This window comes from Thunnus maccoyii, chromosome 15 (genome assembly GCF_910596095.1).
Source record: "Thunnus maccoyii chromosome 15, fThuMac1.1, whole genome shotgun sequence".
In the NCBI taxonomy this organism is placed as follows: Eukaryota; Metazoa; Chordata; class Actinopteri; order Scombriformes; family Scombridae; genus Thunnus; species Thunnus maccoyii.
In genome coordinates, this window is record NC_056547.1 from 3389361 (window position 1) to 3411163 (window position 21803).

At 39.7% G+C, this 21803-nt stretch overlaps 1 protein-coding gene across 1 annotated transcript in view; it reads left to right on the forward strand.

Moving 5' to 3' along the window:
- Positions 1–21803, forward strand: part of LOC121912967 (collagen alpha-1(XIV) chain-like) — a 214534-nt gene that overhangs the window by 69605 nt on the left and 123126 nt on the right. The window contains exons 9-13 of the mRNA XM_042435553.1: positions 1478–1639; positions 2848–3017; positions 4804–4930; positions 8212–8357; positions 16125–16254. Coding sequence (XP_042291487.1) covers positions 1478–1639; positions 2848–3017; positions 4804–4930; positions 8212–8357; positions 16125–16254 — 735 coding nt within the window. The remainder of the gene's footprint in view (positions 1–1477; positions 1640–2847; positions 3018–4803; positions 4931–8211; positions 8358–16124; positions 16255–21803) is intronic.

A 21803-nucleotide genomic window follows, 5' to 3' on the forward strand; every position in this document is an offset into this window, starting at 1 on the left:
GAGGCTCATTCAATGAGCGACTAGTGATGCCTGAACGACTCAGAAGGTCTTTTGTTCCAGCAGCAGTCAGATGTCTTAAAGGTGCAGTGTGTAGAATTTAGTGGCATCTAGCAGAACAGACTCGGCAGAAATGGAATATAATATTTATATGTTTTAATCAGTGGATAATCCTCTTAATGGATCTCTTACCTCTTAACGAGCCCTTTATATCTACATAGGGGACGGAGTCCTCTTCCACGGAGGTAGCCATGTTGCACTGCCATGTTTCTTTCTATGGTAGCCCAGAACAGACAAAAACGAAACACTAACTCTAGAGAAGGTCTTTTGCCTTTTTCGCAAGTTTCACAGCCACCGTATACTCTCCTACACGCTTCGAAGGGGAGGATATTCAGTTGGTTGCAACCTCAACACTAGATGCCACTAAATCCTACACACTGCACCTTTAATGAACACTTTTAGATGTGGTTTAGATCCGTAGCACCTTTCAGCTGTTAATCATGTCTCAAATGGCTTTTTATGGTGTTATATATGATTGGTGTTATTGTCAGTATGACTTGATTTGGTGGCAAATGAGTTTCCTCATTGGAGATTAATGAAGCTGTCAGATCTTAATCTAAAACTCTTTTTAATAGCAGGGTCATTTTAAAGTTTTTAAAGCAATGTCTACTTTGTTATGTAACCATAGTGCAGAAGCTTAAATTTATTGCAAACAGTTTCAATAATCAGTTCATCATTTGACTCATTCGTCATGATATGAAAAAAAGTTGCTGCTCTTTTTAATTTATCATCATTGTAAATTGATTTTTTGTTTATTAGACAAAACAAGCAGTTTTAAGATATGATGTTTGGGCTGCGGGAAACTGAAATGATAGATTCCTCATAATTAGGAGCTTAATCAATAATGAAAACAATCATTAGGCGCAACCTTAAAAAAAAAACATACATAAAACATAAAGGTGACTGAAGGTTCAGTGTGATGGATTACAAGTCTCCTCAAGTTGATTTTCAGACTTTACTGCATTGAACCAAATCCAGTTTATGCCTGGAAGGAGGGAAATCAATCGTAAACTTGATGGTGAGCTTTTGGCTGAAATATGCAATATACCGCAGTTATGTTCCTGCAGCACATCTCACCCCGTGAACCTTCATCTGAGCATCATTCAAGGACTTTCCAGGATTTGTTGGAGACTGGTTTGTAGTTTTTGGCAGAGCAAACAGCCAGAGAAGTGTTATATTAGGAGGATACAGAATGATTTTCAGTAATTGTTTTGGTTTAGTTTATTGACAATATTCCTTTATTCTCTATTATTCATGTCAGACTTATTTTCATCACCAACCCTTAACTCAAAATTAAGTTTAATAAATATATAATGAATTGTTTTTCTACAGAGCCCATTTAAAAGTTTGAAATTTAAGGGCCTGTTGCATCATCAGAAATTTATCTCTCTCTCTCTCTCTCTCTCTCTCTCCTCTCCAGGTGTGAAAAACGCCGATGAGAATGAGCTGAAGGCCATCGCCTCCCCTCCCGAGGAAACTCACGTCTACAACGTGGCGGACTTCAGCGTGATGAGCGACATCGTGGAAGGTCTCACCAAGACGGTCTGCGAGAGAGTGGATCAGCTCGACAAGCAGATCAAAGGTTTGAACAGACGACAGACTGATACCACAGAGATACTAGAGGATTGTTACTCCTCTGTTGATGCTGTTAGTTATAATTATGACTGCAGGAACTCCCCAAGCAATAAAAACCTGGTCCCAATCTAATATGAGACAGCGATCTCATCTAAGTAATGACTTGCCCCCAACTTAAAGAGAAAAATCACCGCTGTGAATATGATGATTTCTTAAAACTAGGTTACCTATGTAGTAGAAATGTGCACTTATTTTTGAAAATAAGTGCACATTGACTAGAAAAAACTGAGAAAAAGGCTGTAGATTCCCCCGTACTGCTCTTAAGAGAGCATCCTACAACAACCAGAATGCATTGTGTGCACGTCTTGTCCAATCATCTACTGACAGTGTGTTCACAGAACACAGAGACAAAGTCAGTGAGCGGTGTTATATCTCTTTACGGAGGCTTATTTTCATTTACAAAATGTTTTTTCTCATTGAGTCTGGATATATCATATACTGCTGTACAAAGATCATAAAACAGACAGTCAGCTGGAGTCAGTTAATGTTATGTGGATCATTGTAAACTCATCAAGTGCTGCACAGCACAGGTGGACGGTCAAAAAGCTTGTTTTGGGAAACAATTGTGGACAAAAGAGTGAAAAACTGCAAGAAAACTGTGTTTCTTTCACCTGTTTTGGACGTCAATGAACTGAGACCTAAGTGCTGCTTCTTCTTCTTCTCCTTCTTCTTCTTCTTCTTCTTCTTCTTCTTCTTCTTCTGCTTCTTCTCCTTCTTCTTCTTCTTCTGCTTCTTCTCCTTGTTCTTCTTCTTCTCCTTCTTCTTCTTCTTCTTCTGCATCTTCTCCTTCTCCTTCTCCTTCTTCTGCTTCTTCTCCTTCTCCTTCTCCTTCTCCTTCTTCTTCTTCTTCTTCTTCTGCTTCTTCTCCTTCTTCTTCTTCTTCTTCTTCTTCTTCTGCTTCTTCTCCTTCTTCTTCTCCTTCTTCTTCTTCATCTTCTTCTTCTTCTTCTGCTTCATCTCCTTCTTCTTCTTCTTCTTCTTCTTCTTCTTCTCCTTCTTCTGCTTCTTCTTCTCCTCCTTCTCCTTCTCCTTATTCCTCTCCTTCTTCTTCTGCTTCTTCTCCTTCTCCTCCTTCTTCTTCTCCTTCTTCTTCTTCTCCTTCATCTTCTTCTTCTTCTTCTCCTCCTCCTCCTTCTTCTTCTTCTTCTTCTACAGGAGGAGGAGAACCTGCACCTCCGCCCACCTCTGTGTCTCCTCCTAGTGACTTGGTGACCTCGGACGTCACGGCTCGTAGTTTCCGGGTGACGTGGACTCATGCTCCAGGCCAGGTGGAGAAGTACCGAGTGGTTTATTATCCTGCCAGCGGAGGACAGCCGGATGAAAAGGTACCTGGATTATTTTATTATCATTATATCAGGATTCTAAATCTGACCCCTCAGTGACCTTTAATATTTCTTGTGAAGCCTGTTTAATAGTTATCCTGCCACAATGGTCAACACTTGAACTTCCAGTTAACCAAATTTAAATCAACTAAATACATTTACTGAAGTACTGGTTTGCTACCAACAGTAGCCTGTATAAAACACTTAAGTAGCTAATATATATAATAGTATAACACTCACAGGAGACATTTTTCTGCATTATTAGGGTTTATTTTTACTTTGAGTACATTTTGCTGTAGTATTTATGTGCTTTTACTTAAGTGACGTTGTAATGGAGTATTTTTATACTGAAGTGTTGCTTCTTCTACTGAACACTCCTCCGCAGTGCAGCAGCTGCCAAATGTTTTGTCTGTCTAACCGTCTCCTTCTGGAGATTCGTCTCCCTTCGGCTCATAACCGTCGTCAGTGTCATCGTCAGATTAGATTTTTCTTGTTGACAGTTGAATAAATGTGCTTTGGTGTGTTCACTTTATATTTATATCTGTCTGTGTGTATCTATTTCATCTCCCCGTGAAGCTCACAGAGACACATTTGTTGCCTGAGTTCGTCCTGAAGACAGCGCTTCTTCCTACATTTGATGCTGTTTTAAAGGGAGGAGGAACTGCCTGAAAGGCTAAAGTCAGGGAATAAAAAGTTAACAGTACAGATTACATGAAACATGATTGACTGCAGCCTTACACTGCAAGATATGCTCTGAATCATATCTGTGGATATTTATAGGGAGGTATATGGTGGATGTATCCGCTTTGATCCAGTGGACTGATTTAATGGTTCATCTGTTCGTCTCGCTCATCATTAATGACAAGAGAGGTTTTACTTTTATCAACTTCATTGGTGGCAAAAGATACTGATGTATCTGCTGCTCAGATGATCCTTTAAAGTGATTTGCATCATAAATGGCAACAATTCAGTAAAATTTACAATGAGGGGACCATAAAACCAAGCTGTGGTCAAATATATTGCGCTTCCTTAATTAAACAGTCAGTTAATCTAAAATAAATCTACAAACAGTTGAAGCATCAGCACATAATTAGAAAAAAAAGAAAAACGTGTAATTAACATTTAATGCAGAGCTGATTTGAAGTGTTTCCTCAACTACATCAACACTCAGCCGCTGGCGTCGCGTGTGATTTATGTCGTAGGTGTTTCCCCAGGTGACATAATAACTGCAAAACATCTTCAGCTAATTGAAAAGCTGCCTCGTAGATGGACTGAAACGTCTCCCTACCTGCAGACGTAGAGTGCTGTAATTTTCCTGAGTTTATATTTATGTTTATACGGTTCCTTCTTATTTTTATCCCAATTTCTCTTTGATGTTTATTACAACTTGCAGCTGGAACGGCCCCAGTTTCCCCCCACAAGGAAGAACTGAGGTTTCATCAAAGCTAATCTGATCTAGTTACACTTCATTTAAATCTCTTTGGAGAAGAGCTGAATGCCTACAGCAACATGTGGTGCGTTTTTTTTTAACCTTGCAATATGTGATCGGCTAATAAACAGGGGGGGCCTCTGGGATATTTTTAATGCTTTTTGACAGGTAAAGCGCTGCTGTCTGTTACAAAGAGGCACAAAAATTAGAGATGATTAAAGTTCTTTTTAAAGAAATAAAGGAATCAGAGCGCCGGGTCCCTGAGCGACAGATGAAATGACAAACAGGAAGTTGTTAAATCTGTTTCTTCTTCATCTCAGCATTATATAAAGTTAAAACCCAGTATTATGTGTCTTTAAGGTGGTCCAGGGGACACAGAACAGCGTGGAGCTCAACTATCTGAACTCTCTGACGGAGTACCAGGTGGCTGTGTTCGCCATCTATCACAGCTCCGCCAGCGAGGCCCTGAGAGGAAGCGCCACCACATGTAAGTTTACGAGAATATAATGATGACGTATGAGTCAACAAATACAAATAGTTCCTCTAACATCACGAAGGTTTATACAACATGTAATATTTAGTTATGTTGACTGAATATTTCATGATGTGTAAATGTTGCCTTCAGGGGGTTTAGATCTGTTAATTCATTAAACTAGTCAGGTTTTTGTTTGAAATTTTAAATCTAATTCAGATTAATTTTAGTTTTCATTTACATTTTCTTAATTTGAAGTGTCAGTTTTTCATTTTCACACCGTGAACTTGCTGCTGTTGCTCTGTAGAGTCATTACAGAGATGACATGCAAGGCTGCTCTCACTGAGCTTATTATCATTACAGTGAACGTGGAGGGATACTAACCTTCATCACGGTTTGCATCGTTTTTTATCGTTATGAAAAGAAAACAACCGTGACTTATTTTAACATGTATTGAGTTTCCATCATGTGTGTTTTCTTCTAACTACAAAGAGTCTGTGGAGAGTTTGAACTCTCAGACGAACCTCGCTGGGAAATCTGCTGATATGCTGATCGTGCTTCTTTAAAAACTTGATTTAATGAGTTGAGTGAACTCTGCAGCGCATTCCTTCAACTCATCAATGCAAGTCAAGAGACTTCAAGTCAGATGAGTTCTAAAATGGTATTGAAATAAGTATATATAAGTATAATTATAATTAATGACACTGAATTCTTGATATGATATTTCACGGTGTAGGAAACGTGTCGTCCTGTCAGTCTTAACTTGTAACCTTGAAGAGGAGGTGAATCCATCATCGTCCTGAGCTCCTTTATACTGTGTGACAACAATCTCACATTGTGCGAGATGCCTGTAATAAAATCTTGGTCACAACCTGCATCAGACTGTCAGTGTGAGGGTGTCAGATCAGGAGCTGAATGTGAAAGCAGAGACACTGCAGATGCTCTGAAAAGTCACAAATATTGTTTTGGTTTGTATTTGCCATGAACGCATTAAGAAGAACGAGTCTATTTTCCCCCTAAACTTTATTCAAAAAACTGCACTTATGACAAGTCACACCAGCCAGCAGATTCTGTGTCATCTCACACTGTGCTGTGATTGGTTGGTTTGTAGACGCGGGTCAGTAGCAGCAGTCAGATATTTTGCCTCAGGCGTCAGGTCTCACAGTGAGATCAAGGACGCTGTTTTGGATTGACGACCAACGATTTCGCCACGTTTCTCTCACGACTGTCGACCTCAGACAGCCTGAAATCACACAGTGTGAAGGACACTTCAGGGTCACTCTGTAAAATACAACAATACAGATATTGCAACTGGTTGTGTCTGTGTTGCACGACTGGTTAAACTGGCAAGTGCCCACTGGTTTTGTCATTTCTTTCACTTATCCTTTGGTGAGCCCACTTTCCATCAACTATCTACTAGGGGTGTGCCCGAATACAAATAGGCAAAGCACAAATAGTGGGTTTTATACAAATATTTGTTTCATACAAATATTTTAAAAGTTATTTGTTGGGGGTGTCCCCCAGAGATAAAGCTCTCCCAACAGACTCTCCATAACGTGTTGTTCTCCTTCTCCTTTCCACAAAGTTACGCTGTAAAAAATAGGCAATATTTGTTTGTAACACTTTAATTGTAACACTTTTTCTAAAGTTAAAAGTGTCGTAAAAACAAAAACAGGATTTTTAAGCCTCTTCCCACTTTTATTCGAATACAAATAATTTTGCTGCCTCAACAAATACAAATACAAATACAAATACTGGGATCTCTACTATCTACCTTACTTGATATATTTCTACAATTTTACTTCTTTTTTTTACTCTCAAAAATCCCCAAGAAAAGCCAGATCTTTTGGCGTTTATCTTGTTTGCTAACTTGTTAACATGCTGCATTGCATTCTGGTCTTTTTTTTTCTGCTACTGTTGGAGCAGAATTATTTACTTACTGTCAGTGTTTTAGATCTCAGACACATTTTCTGCTGTCAGACTTGAGTTGATGCAGCAGCCAATATCTCAATATGACATCACATTGTCTACATTTTATCAGGTATAAACAGGAGTCGAGTCAGGTTCGTTTGTATTTATATAACCAGGTATTGGAAAGTTGCCTCAGGTGGTTTTACAACATCCTGCATCCTAGACCCTTCATTCAAATACAGAAAAGCTCCACCTGAAAAACCCTTTAACAAGGAAAAAGAGAAAGAAGCTGTTTTTCTTTACACAATGTTTTTAGGAGAAAAACAACCACACCAGACAACTAAACTGTCCCAACGGATGGTTTTCTGCTAGACTTTCCTTTTCTTCTTCTTCTGAAGGAATAAAGGCTTAAAAGGAACAGCGTGTAGTCTGATTGGGCAGTTGAAGAGACGGTCAGTTCATCACCATCCAGCATCTTTGATGGAAACGCTAATCAACCAGCAGAAGTGTGTCGTACTACAACAGAAAAAAAAAAAAAAAAACCCTGAATTTGGGCCACAAAAGAGACACACAGGTGTTCCATTATGCATCGGAGGCCTGATCCTCCACCTCTGACAGGGACGCCCGCGGTGAGCTCTAATTCTGGTTGCGTTGCCCGAGGCCTCGTCCTGACATCTCAAACACTAAAACCCGGAGCCTGGCAGGATTCTCTGGACTCTCTAAGCTCGGAGCTCGCTGATGAATGACAGGGAATTCCTCCCTGTTGGTCAAGGATGAATGCTAAGTTGCAGGTCGACCTTGTACCAAAGTTAATGAGGTTTGGCTGCTGCAATAAGCTGCTGCTGCTGGTTGAGGTGGACTGGCTGGCTAAGACAACGGATAAAAACCCAAAGGAACGTCTGACGGGATGGAGAAGAGAGAGGAGAGGAAGGATCTGGAGAGTTAGTCCTCTGTGTGTGTGGAGTGTTGTCAATATTTCATCCGAATTTCTAGTTTTGTCATTTCAGAAAAGAACCTGAAACCAACAGCAGCTTCACTGAAGGCAGTTTGAAATGAACTGAGAGAAAAAGATTAATTATAGGAATGAACTAACTGAACAGTTCAATTAGCAGATAAAATATAAAAATGAAAATAACTTTTATTTGAGGATTTTCTCAGCTTTTTTTCGGACATTCAGATATTATTTGAATAACATTTTAGTAGCTAAGAATTTAAAATAGATAAATAAAGTCAAGCTGTGTCAAAACTTTAAAATGTTGCACTTAACTTTAAAAAAAGACTCAAAATGAACATGAAACTCTTGATGGATTCATGCACAAACTACAGTATTTTGACTGATATAATCAATCAGCTCGTCAATGTAACGCTGTGTTTGCGTCCTGCAGTGGCTCTGCCAATGGTGAACGACCTGGAGCTGTTCGACATCACCCACAGCACCATGAGGGTCCGCTGGAAGACCGCCGCCGGGGCTTCTGGGTACATGATCCTTTACGCCCCGCTGACGGAGGGAGACCCTGCAGACGAGAAGGAGGTGAGGAGGAATGTGTGTGTGTGTGTGTGTGTAAGGAGATAATTCTACATTATGTTTATTATTGGATTGCATTAGATTGCACAGGTGTTCCTAATAAAGCTCTGGGTGAGTCTATGATCCCGCTGCTTCAATAAAAAATTGGACTCAGATTGTTGTATCAACACATCAACACAGCTGATGCTCAGTTCGTCCTTGTAGTCGCCTTTAGAAAACGTTCTCCACTGCTTCCTGACTCACATCACCAAACACACAGACTCTGTTTCACATCTCTGTTAAACAGAAAAGTCTAAAACAACAACATGATGTAAACATGCTGACATACTTCAACCTTCATGTCTGATCATCTTATGACCTTTAATTATTGATGCTGCAACATCTCCAGATTTTATAGGAGAGTAACAATCAATCTACTGTAAGTCAAAGAGGCAATTTATATTCTCTCCATCATATGTGATATGTAGTGTGAAATAAATATTTAAAATGCAATAAAACATGTGATGGAGGTCCTTGAAGGAGAGTGTTGATGTGAATGGTAATGTCTGTTCTACAGTATTTATTGTATTTCAATTAGAGCCGTCATGTTGAAGGAATTTCCCCTGCGGTGATTCATGGTGGCTCAGCAGCGGCGGTCTGTGTGGTATTAGTGTTTGTTTGTTTGTTTTTAAGACGTATGTTAGTCTGATTATGTGTCAGCTGGATGGAGCAGCAGCACCTGACGAACACGCAAAACACTTTAAATCGTGTTGTGGCAGGAAACAACGTCGGCCTACAGCCGAGTCCCCTTAAAGCTGGAGATGATTGGTGGAAAACGACTTTACCTCGCAGGTTAAATGGCAGCCTGCTTAGCCGCACAGTGACATAGTTTAAACACATAACTGAGACAAAATATTCATACAGATGTGTTTTTAACCATCGAGCATCAGCGCCAACCCTCAGCTCATCCTGAGCCCGGCTCTGTTATGAGGGAGCGGTTGGCTTGTCTGTAGTGCAGTATTGCATATTCGCTGATGCCGATATTTCATTTTAGATTTTGGTTTGATGTGCAGAGAAGAGTTAAGAGTCAGTGACTAACTCACAGAGGTCTGGTCTTGTACTGGATGTGGGATCAACTGTACTGGAGCATCTTATTTATCTCAGGAATGTTTCCTTTTTTTGCCCTCTTGTCACTGGTTTTCATTGTTGAGGCATTTGAGTGTCAGAGCTTCACTTTAAAAACAAATATCTTTATCTATCTTCTTCTTTGTTGTCTGGAGTTTGCTAATTTTTTGCATTTTTGTGGCCTCACAAGTGACTTTTGACTCACATGAATCACATAATGTCTCTTTGTAAATGTTTTTAAAGAGTATGACTGTCTGTGCTCTTTTCATGTCGGCACATACCGCTAATTAGGATTCAGCTTAAACGAACGAACCTGCAGAGCCGGCTTTGTGATTTGTGATTGAGTGACTTCAAAGTACAAGTTCTTTTTTCATGTGTGGCGTTTCTGTTATATTATTTCGTTCTCTATCGATCGCATCATCCTTTATACACAGCTCACTGAGGTGGAGGAGGTGAGAAGATGAAGAGGAAAAATAAAAATGAGAGAGCAGGCAGGGGAATGAATGTTTTGGGGGTATTTCTAAACTCCCCCCCAAAAAAAATCTCCTCTTGACATCCAATTAAATAAAACAAGTGAAGTAATATTGCACTCACTATCAGTCAGTATTGCACATGAAACCACAGTGGACTGGGTTTTCTTCCTTATCCTGGTCTGTAAATGTAGACAACTGTGCAATAGATCCATTAAAAGTCACACAGACTCTTTGTTCAGCAGTCGTATGGAAGCTCAGAAGGGACAAAAGAGAGCTGGAGACGTTTGGTTAACGTCTACCTGTGTCCTCGTCTGATGACAGTTTGTTTGGCAGTGTGTTTGAGGTGCATTTAACACAGTTGAACTAGAATAACAAATATAAACCTGCAGATAAACTTTTTTTTAACTAACATGCAAAGTGCTTTGCAATAAAACCATCGGTATCAGACTGACAGTGTGTTTAAAAGCTGTATATACATTATGCATTATACAATCTACCGTATGTCTGGTGTTTAAATTGTCTCTTTCACCTCCTCACAGAGAGTGAAAGAGGCAGAGATGAAGTCAGTCGTTTGTGTAATTATTAGAGCAACGGACGAAGTATGTGACACAAACTTTCAGCTTCCCTGTGGTGCACGACTTAAAGCTATAATATGTAATTATTCCACATTAAAATGTCTAAAAACAACTAGACCTATGTTATATATGTTGTTGAGTTGTGTACTTACATTATCCCAAATGTTTCCAACAATTTTCAGAGAAATCTGTAATTTAATCAAAGTAACGGACCGTTTCATTTGGTCGCCTGTCGATGGCGTCATACCTCCTCTACCAAAGAGTAAACACGCACCAGATGCATACGGCGGCGCTGTGTTTGTCCGCTACAATGGCGTCTACCAAAGAGTAACTTACACACATACAAGATAATACATCGGAGTTGTGGTTGTTCCACACAAACTGTTATAAATTGACTTTTATTCAGATTTTCATGATAAATTTAGGTCGCTTTTAACTATATCTTTTAGCTGGAAGAAGGATTTTAGTTGTCGAACGTCTGAACCTTAAGTTATCAGAAAAATAAACTGGGCAAACGTTAGCAGCAGCTCAGCTAACAGCACGTACTGGATGTCTGGTGGTCGCCGAACATCGTGGAAGAAACACTGATTTTTTAGGTGAAACAGCTTTATTCAGTGTTTTTACCTGTAATCTCTGGGTCTGTTTGTTCTGGAGAGGAGGAGACCTCTGCGACTCCGTCTTTTGTTATTGTTTTGATTGAGACCCCTAGTGGCTGAAATTACATATTGTGCCTTTAAAAAGTAAGAAAAAAACAAACCTGCTGCCCTCAGAGAGCAAAGTTACATTGCTTTAATGAAAAAAAACTGTAAAATGACTCTTCAGAGGTCAAAATATACTGAAAAGCTATCAGCTGGTGTTGGAGATCAAAGGAAAGAGAAAGGTGAACGCACTTCTAGACAAACTGAAAAACTGTAAAACAAAAATTAAAACATGCAGATCGTTGGCAGATAAAGGGAAACTTTGCTCATTTTCAACCAGCGTTGTATCATCACAATGTGGGTTTTATGTGCAAATAAACAATGTTTAACTTCCCTCCATGTTGCCTTGATCCAGAGCTCCCCGCTCATTTGCCGGCAAGAGTGTTTCACTACAAACGTTTCCTCATTTCCAGTCATGATGCCTTCAAGGACGGTAAAATGTGGGTCTCCTAAAACACTGAAATATATATAAATACTTTATAATATCAGTATATTTGGAAGAAAACTAATTTCATGATTCGACGCCAAACATCGCGCTGTTGAATGAGACACAGTAGAGCTAATGCTAATGAGCTAACGAGTGTCTCTGTGATCCTGACACTAACACAAACAAACAACTAGCTTTACAGTATGACGTCGGAGCAGAGATGCGGAGCCACTATTATAACTTACGAGGCCAAATATCGCGCTGTAGAATCAGACACAACAGAGCACTGAGGAGGCAGCGACCGCCGGAGCTACGTAACAGCGGCAGACGATATACGCGCCGCAGCTGCTGCAGCATCGACCGGTTGCCCGATGCTTTGGTAAACCTGGCTTTGTTTTATGACAGAATATTATATTGGACTTTGCCAACTCTGACACTCTGACAGAACAGCACATCAGCGACTGTGTGACCTGTAACTTATGCAGCCGCATCCAGCTTGAACACTTTGGGTCTGGCTCCTTGTCGGGGAACTACAGGAATTCAGACCAGTTTTGACACAATTTTGTCGTTGCTGACAAATTTCCAGAGATTATGAATATTGGGAAAGACATAATGTGTGTGACATAATCAAAGAAACATCTGGGACGCCTCACGACTCCCCGACAGAAAGTCTAGCATGTCAGAATTTTTTCTGTTTTCCTGCCTGGTTTGACGTCTCGTACAACATGCTCCTTGATGTTGACCAATAGTCTCTCTGGCGCCTGAATCAGCCTGTGGAGGAGGCAGAGATGACCTGCTGTCTGAGACACTAAATGCAGCTCAGCTCAGCCGCTGGACAGCTTTGACTTTCTGTGTCAGTGTTTACATATGTGCACCAGAGAGCACTTCAGTTACAGTGATTGTGAAACCACCTAAAATTAAAACATGTCTTTGTATCTTCATTTACTAGAGCATACATTCCCAAAACCCAATAATTTTCCCTCCACTAGACCTGTTTACTTACAGCGAACCTGGTAGCTGCATTTATGTAACGTGTATCTCAAATTCTTTTTGAAGGATAGTCGGCTCATACTGTCCTCATAACACCCAGGAACGGGTCCACAATCATTTTTTCTTTCTTTTAGAAGCATCACACATCGCACTTCTGGAGCCACGATTGGCAATTTCTTGACCCTCCTCCCTGTTGACCTATGAACTCGTGATTGATGATTGGTCAGGGGTCACACTTGTAGCGTTGCCAGTCTCCTGACCAAGACACAGCCAGAATGTTTGACACTATGATGGTCTAATCTGACATGGTGACCACTGTGAAAGACCTTCTTTGCCTACGTTTTTTTCCCCAAACAAGCTGAAATTAATACAACAGACTCAAGAGGGGTTTTTTTAACTGTGCAATGCATCATGGTTGTTGTAGGATAAGAGTGTCATGGTGGGAATCTACAGCCTTTTTCTTTAGTCATAGGACACCAACTTCCAAAATAATAGCACATGTCTACTACGTAGGTGACCTAGTTTTAAGAAATCATCATATTCATAGCGGTGAATTAATTCTTTAAGCAAGGTGAGATGGATGAGGTAGAAGAGGAGAGGTATGAAGGGCACAGCCAGCCGTCTGTATCCCTCTCTTTCCCATTAGACCTCATTACGCCTGCTGTCACATTTCCCTCCAGGCAGAAAGCAATAAAAATAATTTAGGAAGGAATTCAGAATCAGGATGGATGCTTTCCAGTGGCGAGGATAAGCCTGGCTCTGAGGCACTACTGTAGAGCCGCGGCTTGGCTGCCGAGCCGTGCGGGGACTCGTCTGGGCCGAAGCCAGAGTCAAACCCGGTCCGGTCTGACTTAGAGAGGAGCTTTCATCCACACAGGTTCAAAGTAAAAAAAAAAGTCTTTACACAGTGACAGTGGGCAAGAGAGAGAGAGAACAAACACACTGCCAGATATGATCAGCAAGCTGAAAAGACTCATCTCCATAAAAACTGTTTTCATGCTAACAAATTGTAAAAGTGATGTTTTCCTGGTCAGAGAGAAGAACAGAAACATTTACAACTTTTCTCCAAGAGCATCAAGTCAGAAATTAAGATCTCAGTAACTAATTTGTGCTGATGTCTCAGCACAAAGCCACTGACAGGCAGATGAATGTTCCATAAAAGCTACTTTAAACCACAAAATAAAAAAACTGGATAAAAGGTCAAATAAAACAGAAACGCTGGTAAAAGTTCGGTTAAAGAGATATTTAAAAGATAACGATAAAGATCTAAAAAAAGTATCTGATTGTGGTGTAAACACAAAACTGACACCAAATGTTTGGCGTTTAAAGGAGCATAATGATTTATTTATGGATAACAGACACAAAAACAGAATCTAAGGGATAAAATGTTCAAGTGAAAACACTTTCCAACATGTTAAAAGACAAATTAACATAAAGAAGCGTAAGACATTTAGCATAAAGCTAACAATAAACGCCTGAAATCCCAAAACTATAACATCATAATTTAAATAAAAAGTAATAACTCCCATATCAGGGACAACAACAATTTGATGGCTGAAGTATTTGTTAAAGGACGAGATACTGAACCCTAAACTGATCCTGATGGTTTTTAGTTTTCATTTTTCAGACAGGAGGTTTTGCTCTTCGGCCATCGATATGTAAATATTTAATTGACTCATCCTCAAACTCAATGAAGAAATAATTGCAAAAAAATCTCCTTTTAACTGACTCAGCAAAACTGCAACATAACAACAACTCCTAAACAAAAACAGCTCACATGAACATGATGTCAGACTGAATAATGAAATGAAAACACATGAAACAATCTATGTTTCTGCTTTCGGTTCAAGTTCAAGGTCAAGCTGAAGAAGAAACATCTCTTCCTTTGTGTTTTGCCTTTATTCCACTGCGGCTGAATGTTCTGACGTCACCTGAATTGCCATCGATATTTCCTTGACTGACAGGTTTCTCAGCCAATCACCTAAACTTCCCAAATAAAAGGAAAACAGGCCCCTACCAGAACCTCTACATCTCACTAATTAACACGTTTTTATCTCGTTCACTCACTGTAGCACATTAAACTAGGGCTCTTCTTCACGCTGCAGCCTCTCTCTCTGTGTCTTCATCACAGTTATGTATTTAGGTCATTCAGAGACAAGAATCTGTAAAAGTTTACAGCCTGTCGCCCTGCGTTACTCAGCAGCTTTTCCACTGATGGATGAACGTTTGCGGGAAAAGCTCTGACAAAACCCGAAGTGTAAAATCAACAAGTTACCTTTGTTTATGCTAAGCTAATCTGCTCCTGGCAGATATCAGCATATTTCCCCAAAATGTCAAACTACTCCTTTAAGATTTTTTTTTTTGGGGGGGGGGGGCTTCTGCCTCTCGATGAAGACGAAGACGAGCAGTAAAAACCAAACATCTGGTTTCAAATGAAGGAAGATTTCACTGACGCCGCAGTCATGTTTTTTGCAGTCTGACTTTAACATTCAGAGCATCGCGGGACGAACTGAAAACCCAGAACTAATGAAAAAAAAACCTTTTAGGATGAATTTGACAGGCTTGGCTGAGAAGTCGATATCAGCCCGATACATCCCGTCTGTCATACAGATACAAACACAAGCGTAATAAAAGTCAGAGGGGTGTTTTAGCTCCACAGCCAAACAGACATCCATGAAAAAACTGATTTATTTATACTCAGAGCAGAAATTTGGAACACAAATCTAAACACAGATGTTTCGAGGGCAGTTGGAAAACATCATTAAGATCACTGTTGAGCTGCATTCACACCACGATCCAAGATAAGCTCATCTGTTGGACGCTTTTTTTTTTTTTTAAATTTTTAAAGCATTAATTGTGCAAGAAAAGTGAAACAAGGCCAGAAATAGCTGTGGACGAATTAAAAAGAGGAAGTTGCTGATGTGTTTTGGGCTCAATCAGCAGCATGTTTGGACTCCATCCTCTGATCTCTCTGCTCTAAAAATGTGTACGAAGTATGACTCCTAAAAATTTTGGCAGAACGTCTCACTTCTCTCGGGCTCCGAAATGAAAACAATTTATTTATGGGACGAGCAGACAAGAAGAGCAGATGGACAAACATTTGTCGGAGCTAACCTGTCTGCCAAGTTTTCTTTCTTTCTTTATATATTTACATCCGGTTTGTATTTGGCAGAAGGTGAAAGATGGTAAAGTTTAGGCAGAGTTTATCATCCTGCTGTCTTGTTTGCTGCCTTTTTTTCTCCATAAAATGTGAGACTGTGATCGGATCTGTAGGTGCTGCTGTAGAAACATTCATTCAGAGGAATCATCTTATGTAATCGCTGCTTGTCCGGACAGGAATGTGGATGGTTGGATGTTAGAAGAAGGTAGATGATAGATAGATAAATGTACAGATGGATGAGAGACATGAGACAAGATAAGATAAACACTGCTTCATATTTCATGCTCTGTGTGTGTGTGTGTGTGTGTGTGTGTGTGTGTGTGTGTGTGTGTGTGTGTGTGTGTAGGTGAAGGTAGCGGACTCGGTGAACGAGGTGGAGCTGGAAGGATTGACGCCGGCTACAGAATACACAGTAACCGTCTACGCCATGTACGGCGAGGAGGCCAGTGACCCCATGACCAGCCAGCAGACCACATGTAAGTCTCACACACACACACACACACACACACACACACACACACACACACACACAATTAATAATAGGTCCAACGACACAAAACGTGTTCCCTAAAATGAATAATTCCACCCTCAAATGACTAAATCGAGCCCTCTAACTGCTGAATTAATTCCCCCAATTTAACACTGGAGCGGTAGGAACCGAAGTTACAGATGGCTGCGGGTAATCAGGTCCGTTCTGGGAGGAGCAGCCAGACTGACAGCTGTGTTAAAGTGCGGTAAACAGTTTCAATCTACACACAACCGCACATGTCAGTCCGTTTGTCAGATCTAACGCAGGTTCTGGGTTGATTCTGGACGGAGACGTGCTGTTGTGTTATCTTAACATCCCTTCAATTTATTATAGAAGATAAAGATCATATCACAATAAAAACCTGATGATAACGTGGACGTCGTACAGCTCGTTATAACTCAGCTTCACGGTTCAGGAGCTCCTTCAGATGGATGCACAGCGAGTGCAAAGGACTGTTAATTTAATTATAAGGTGAAAAGATTTATCACAGATATTTTCCTGAGGTCTGCTGGTATTACGTCTTTTCTTTAAAAGTTTTCTTTAATTGTGCACTTTAATTTCTTGGAGAGAAGAAGAAGAGGCGTCTATCACAAGTTTTATAGCATAAAATCTCTTTCTATCAAATGAAGAATCTGTACTTTATACAAAATATTGATTCATCTGTGGAAGTTTAATATCATTTGACAAATACTGATAGACAGATACGTGTGTGGGAAAGATACTGAATGTTTCATAATGCAGATTAATAGAGCAGGTTGTAGAGGAAATGATCATGTAGGATGTTTTCCTAACTTCTATCATGAACGATGATCGATGCTATTTCTCATTTATCTGTCAGTTCTCTGCTGGTATCGACGTATTTAATTCAGGAAATTTCAGATACCAGTAAAATCAGCTCCTGTTCGGTACCCTCGCTGTGGTTTCAGTGGTTTCTGTGGTTGCCGTGGTCACATGTCGAGTTGCAGCAGCGAGTTAAACCATCATGAACTCAGTTTTTCTGCATTGTACAATCTAAAACCAAGTTCTCAAACAGCCCCTTTGAAGAAGTGAAGACTGGACAAAATGTTCTCTCACTTCAAAATGTCCTGATTTGCATAAAAATGTCTTCACTGTCAAGGTCTGAAACTCAAATCTGTCCTCACAAAGACAGAAGTACGACAACACTCTGACTGACTGACTCACACAGTAAATCTGCATATCACTGTGAAAACGTCAATGAACTTTACTGAATGTTGATGAAATTCAATTTCATTAAATTCCTGACAGATTTTATGACCCTCCGAACTCCGGCCGCCGCCGCTCTCATCTGTGAAAACACTCTGCACACATTTCATTTATCACAAGACGTTTAGATTTAGTCACAGCTGTCTGACGCTGTCAGAAGGAAACCACACATCTACCGAGAGACACACAAGCCGGCTGCAGCAGCTGCAACTAGTTCAAACTTTTACCACTTTTCTCAGTGTTCACTAAGCACAGATTCATGTATCACTAAATGAAAACCAGTTGCACCAAACAAACTGGCTCTTACATAGAGTTGTTGGAGTTGTTGCTAAATACTTACAGCTACTAACTGCAGGTGGAACTGACAAAGCTAACGTTAGCATGCTAGTATCTGAGCAAAGAGTAAAATAGCTAATATGTTATATCGTCAGCTTATTTGGCCAGAAACTTTACATTTCACAGAAAAAAACCCACAAAATATCTCAAATTATAAAACATTATGACAGAAATGTTACAATAAATGACCAAATAACAACAGTTAGCGTAGCATAACGGGACATATCACTCCCACTGTAAACTAAATGAATACTGCTAATTCTAAAACACACATTTTTCACCAGATATGCAGATAAAAATAAAGCAAAGTCACACCTACTTTCACATTCATTATTATTTTATCTTTTGTCCCTTAAAACTGATATTTTTGGATGTTATATTACAGCTTGTGATGCTCCAGTGACATCCTGGTAACATAGTTGGTTGCTTCTTATTGGCCAGCGCTACATCTAATTGACACATTACTAAAGTGTTTAATATCAGATTCATGTATCACTAAATGAAAACCAGTTGCACCAAATAAACCGGTTCTTACATAGTGTTGTTGGAGTTGTTACTAAATATTTACAGCTACTAACTGCAGCTGGAACTGACAAAGCTAACGTTAGCATGCTAGTATCTGAGCAAAGAGTAAAAGAGCTAATATGTTATACTGTCGACTTATTTGACCAGAAACTTTACATTTCACAGAAAAAAACACAGAATATCTCATATTATAAAACATTATGACAGGAATGTTACAATAAATGACCAAATAACAACAGTTAGCGTAGCATAACGGGACATATCACTCCCACTGTAAACTAAATGAATACTGCTAATTCTAAAACACACATTTTTCACCAGATATGCAGATAAAAATAAAGCAAAGTCACACCTACTTTCACATTCATTATTATTTTATCTTTTGTCCCTTAAAACTGATATTTTTGGATGTTATATTACAGCTTGTGATGCTCCAGTGACGTCCTGGTAACATAGTTGGTTGCTTCTTATTGGCCAGCGCTACATCTAATTGACACATTACTAAAGTGTTTAACATCAGATTCATATATCACTAAATGAAAACCAGTTGCACCAAACAAACTGGCTCTTACATAGAGTTGTTGGAGTTGTTGCTAAATACTTACAGCTACTAACTGCAGGTGGAACTGACAAAGCTAATGTTAGCATGCTAGTATCTGAGCAAAGAGTAAAATAGCTAATATGTTATACTGTCGACTTATTTGACCAGAAACTTTACATTTCATAGAAAAAAAACACAAAATATCTCAAATTATAAAACATTATGACAGAAATGTTACAATAAATGACCAAATAACAACAGTTAGCATAGCATAACGGGACATATCACTCCCACTGTAAACTAAATGAATACATGTTTCACCAGATATGCAGATAAAAATAAAGCAAAGTCACACCTACTGTCACATTCATCATTATTTTATCTTTTGTCCCTTAAAACTGATATTTTTGGATGTTATGTTACAGTAAATGACCAAATAACAACAGTTAGCGTAGCATAACGGGACATATCACTCCCACTGTAAACTAAATGAATACTGCTAATTCTAAAACACACATATTTCACCAGATATGCAGATAAAAATAAAGCAAAGTCACAACTACTTTCACATTCATCATTATTTTATCCTCTGTTCCCTAAAACTGATATTTTTGGATGTTATATTACAGTTTGTGATGCTACAGTGACGTCCTGTTTACGTGGTTGGTTGCTTCTTATTGGACAACGCTACAACTAATTGACAAAAGTGTTTACTAGATAGACATATGAAGCTTTAATGGTGCAACCTCATCTAATAAACGACCAGCTTAAACTAGTTAACCGTCACTAAGCACTTCAGACTTTACACTCAAACTCAGTGATGGATTTATGACGAGCTGATGCAACCCGGCGCAGATGTTTATGAATGAAGAACACTTGTTTTTTAAAATCTTACAGTGAGGTTTAGGCAGTTTTTGATGAAGAGGGAACCATCTTTTCGTTCCAACCAAACACTACAGCAGCTGATTTCTCTGATTAGCTCTCACTCTGCGCTCCAAGTTCTTCTAATCAGTGAAATCAGCTGCTGCCGTTTTGTTTACTCGCAGTTTTTGTGGCTCTTCCAGGACAGCTGCAGCGTGTTCGAGTCACATCCCGGCATGTTTTCTGCACCTCGACAAAAAACTGGCAACCGGCGATGCCAGAGTCGCTACTTGCAGGAGGCCTCCAGCTTCCCCTTGTAAAGCTATTTTTTGTACCTCGCTTTACTTCTTAAGAGTTCTGAAGACTTGACGAGAGCACCTCCCTCCCTCCGCCTCCCCCCCTCCCCCCCTAAATCCCCACCACGCTCACCAATTAACATTTTATGAAGTCTTCTTTAAGGTCTGTGGGGTGCGGCTTTAAGTCAGGGCATGTTTATGTCTTTATGAAGCGTGTAAGGCTTTGAATGCAGGTCAGATAAGGACGCCGGTGGCTGTTAAGAGGAAGACGGTGGTTGTTTATGAGGAGGGGGGGAAGGGGGTTTGAGGTCTCTCTCAAATTACTTTCCAAATTAAAATAACTTTCACTCATCCATGCAGGCAGAGCTTTATGCCTCCATGGTTTGTGCATACGTTCAGCCAGTCAGCCTGAGTGAAGTTAATCATTCGTTTGTTAAGTGCGAGAAAACATGAATCTGTTTTTTTTTTGTTTCTGCTGATTAGTTGCGATCATTTTGCCTGCGGTGAAGATGATGTTTTTTCGCATCCTATTTGGAATCCGGACATGCAGGAAGTGGTTTTTAATGTTTTTTTCATAATCATTCAGACCCCCGTCTCTCTCTCTCTCTCTCCCCCCTCATCCCTCGTTTCATCTGATTATTTAACTGTTGTTTGAGAAAAAGAAAGAGGCTTTAATGATCTCTGCGGTAAAAAAAAAAGAGGCCGTCGCAGAAATAAAAGACATCAAAGATAATGCCTCGTCTTTCCGCATCATGTCGGCTCTGATGACTACAAGCGGTTTTACAAGATTAAAAAATTACAGCTCAATGAGGAGAGATGAGTTTGAAGTGTGTAACAAGCATCTTCATAAAGGCTCGTATGAAGATATCAGACGGGACGGAGCAGAGCCAGCAGGTGGTTGATGGGAACCAGAGATGTAATGGTGGTTGATGGGAGGAGGCGGGTCGTGCAGAACGGCATCTAGAGACTGATTGGCTTCATTGCAACCAATACCAAAGTGACTCGGAGAGACTTCCAGTCCTGCTGGGAGAGAGGGAGGACTGCTGTAGACCGGCAGCAAGTTGTGTAATGTTTAATCATCAATCATTCATTTGTTATAAACCTGCCTTCCATAGCCCCTATTCTTCTCTATGCTCTCTTGTATTGTTTTTATATAGTTTATTCATTAATTTGTCTGCTATGATTGTATAGTTTGTGTAAATATGCTTTAGCAGTGTTGTATCATATGCAGCCTTATCAATAAAGCCAATAAAGCCATTCAGGTGACGTCAGGATTGTGAATGAAGGGATGTGACGGAGAGAAAACAGCAAAACATTCAGCCGCAGTGGAATAAAAGCAGAAGACAAGAGAGGACTTTAAACAAAAGCAGAAACTGAGAATGTTGGTTAAATTATAACTGTGAGTTGTTGTTATGTTGAAGTTTGCTGAGTCAGTCAAAGGGAGATTTTTTTTTGCAATTATTTCTTTATTGAGTCACTTAAATATTCACCAGTACAAAGTCTGGAAAGATCATGTTTTTTTAATCTTGTGTGTGCATGATATTAAAAATATATAATCTGAGAAGACTCGGAGGCTCCGTTCGTAAGTCAATCCAAGACATTTTTCCAGCTGTTGCACATGAAGACGTCTCACTTTATAAAACAGGATTACGAAGCTTTTAGCTGGTTGATTGTTTTATTAACGGTGGAAACGTCTGTCAGAGAAGACGAGAT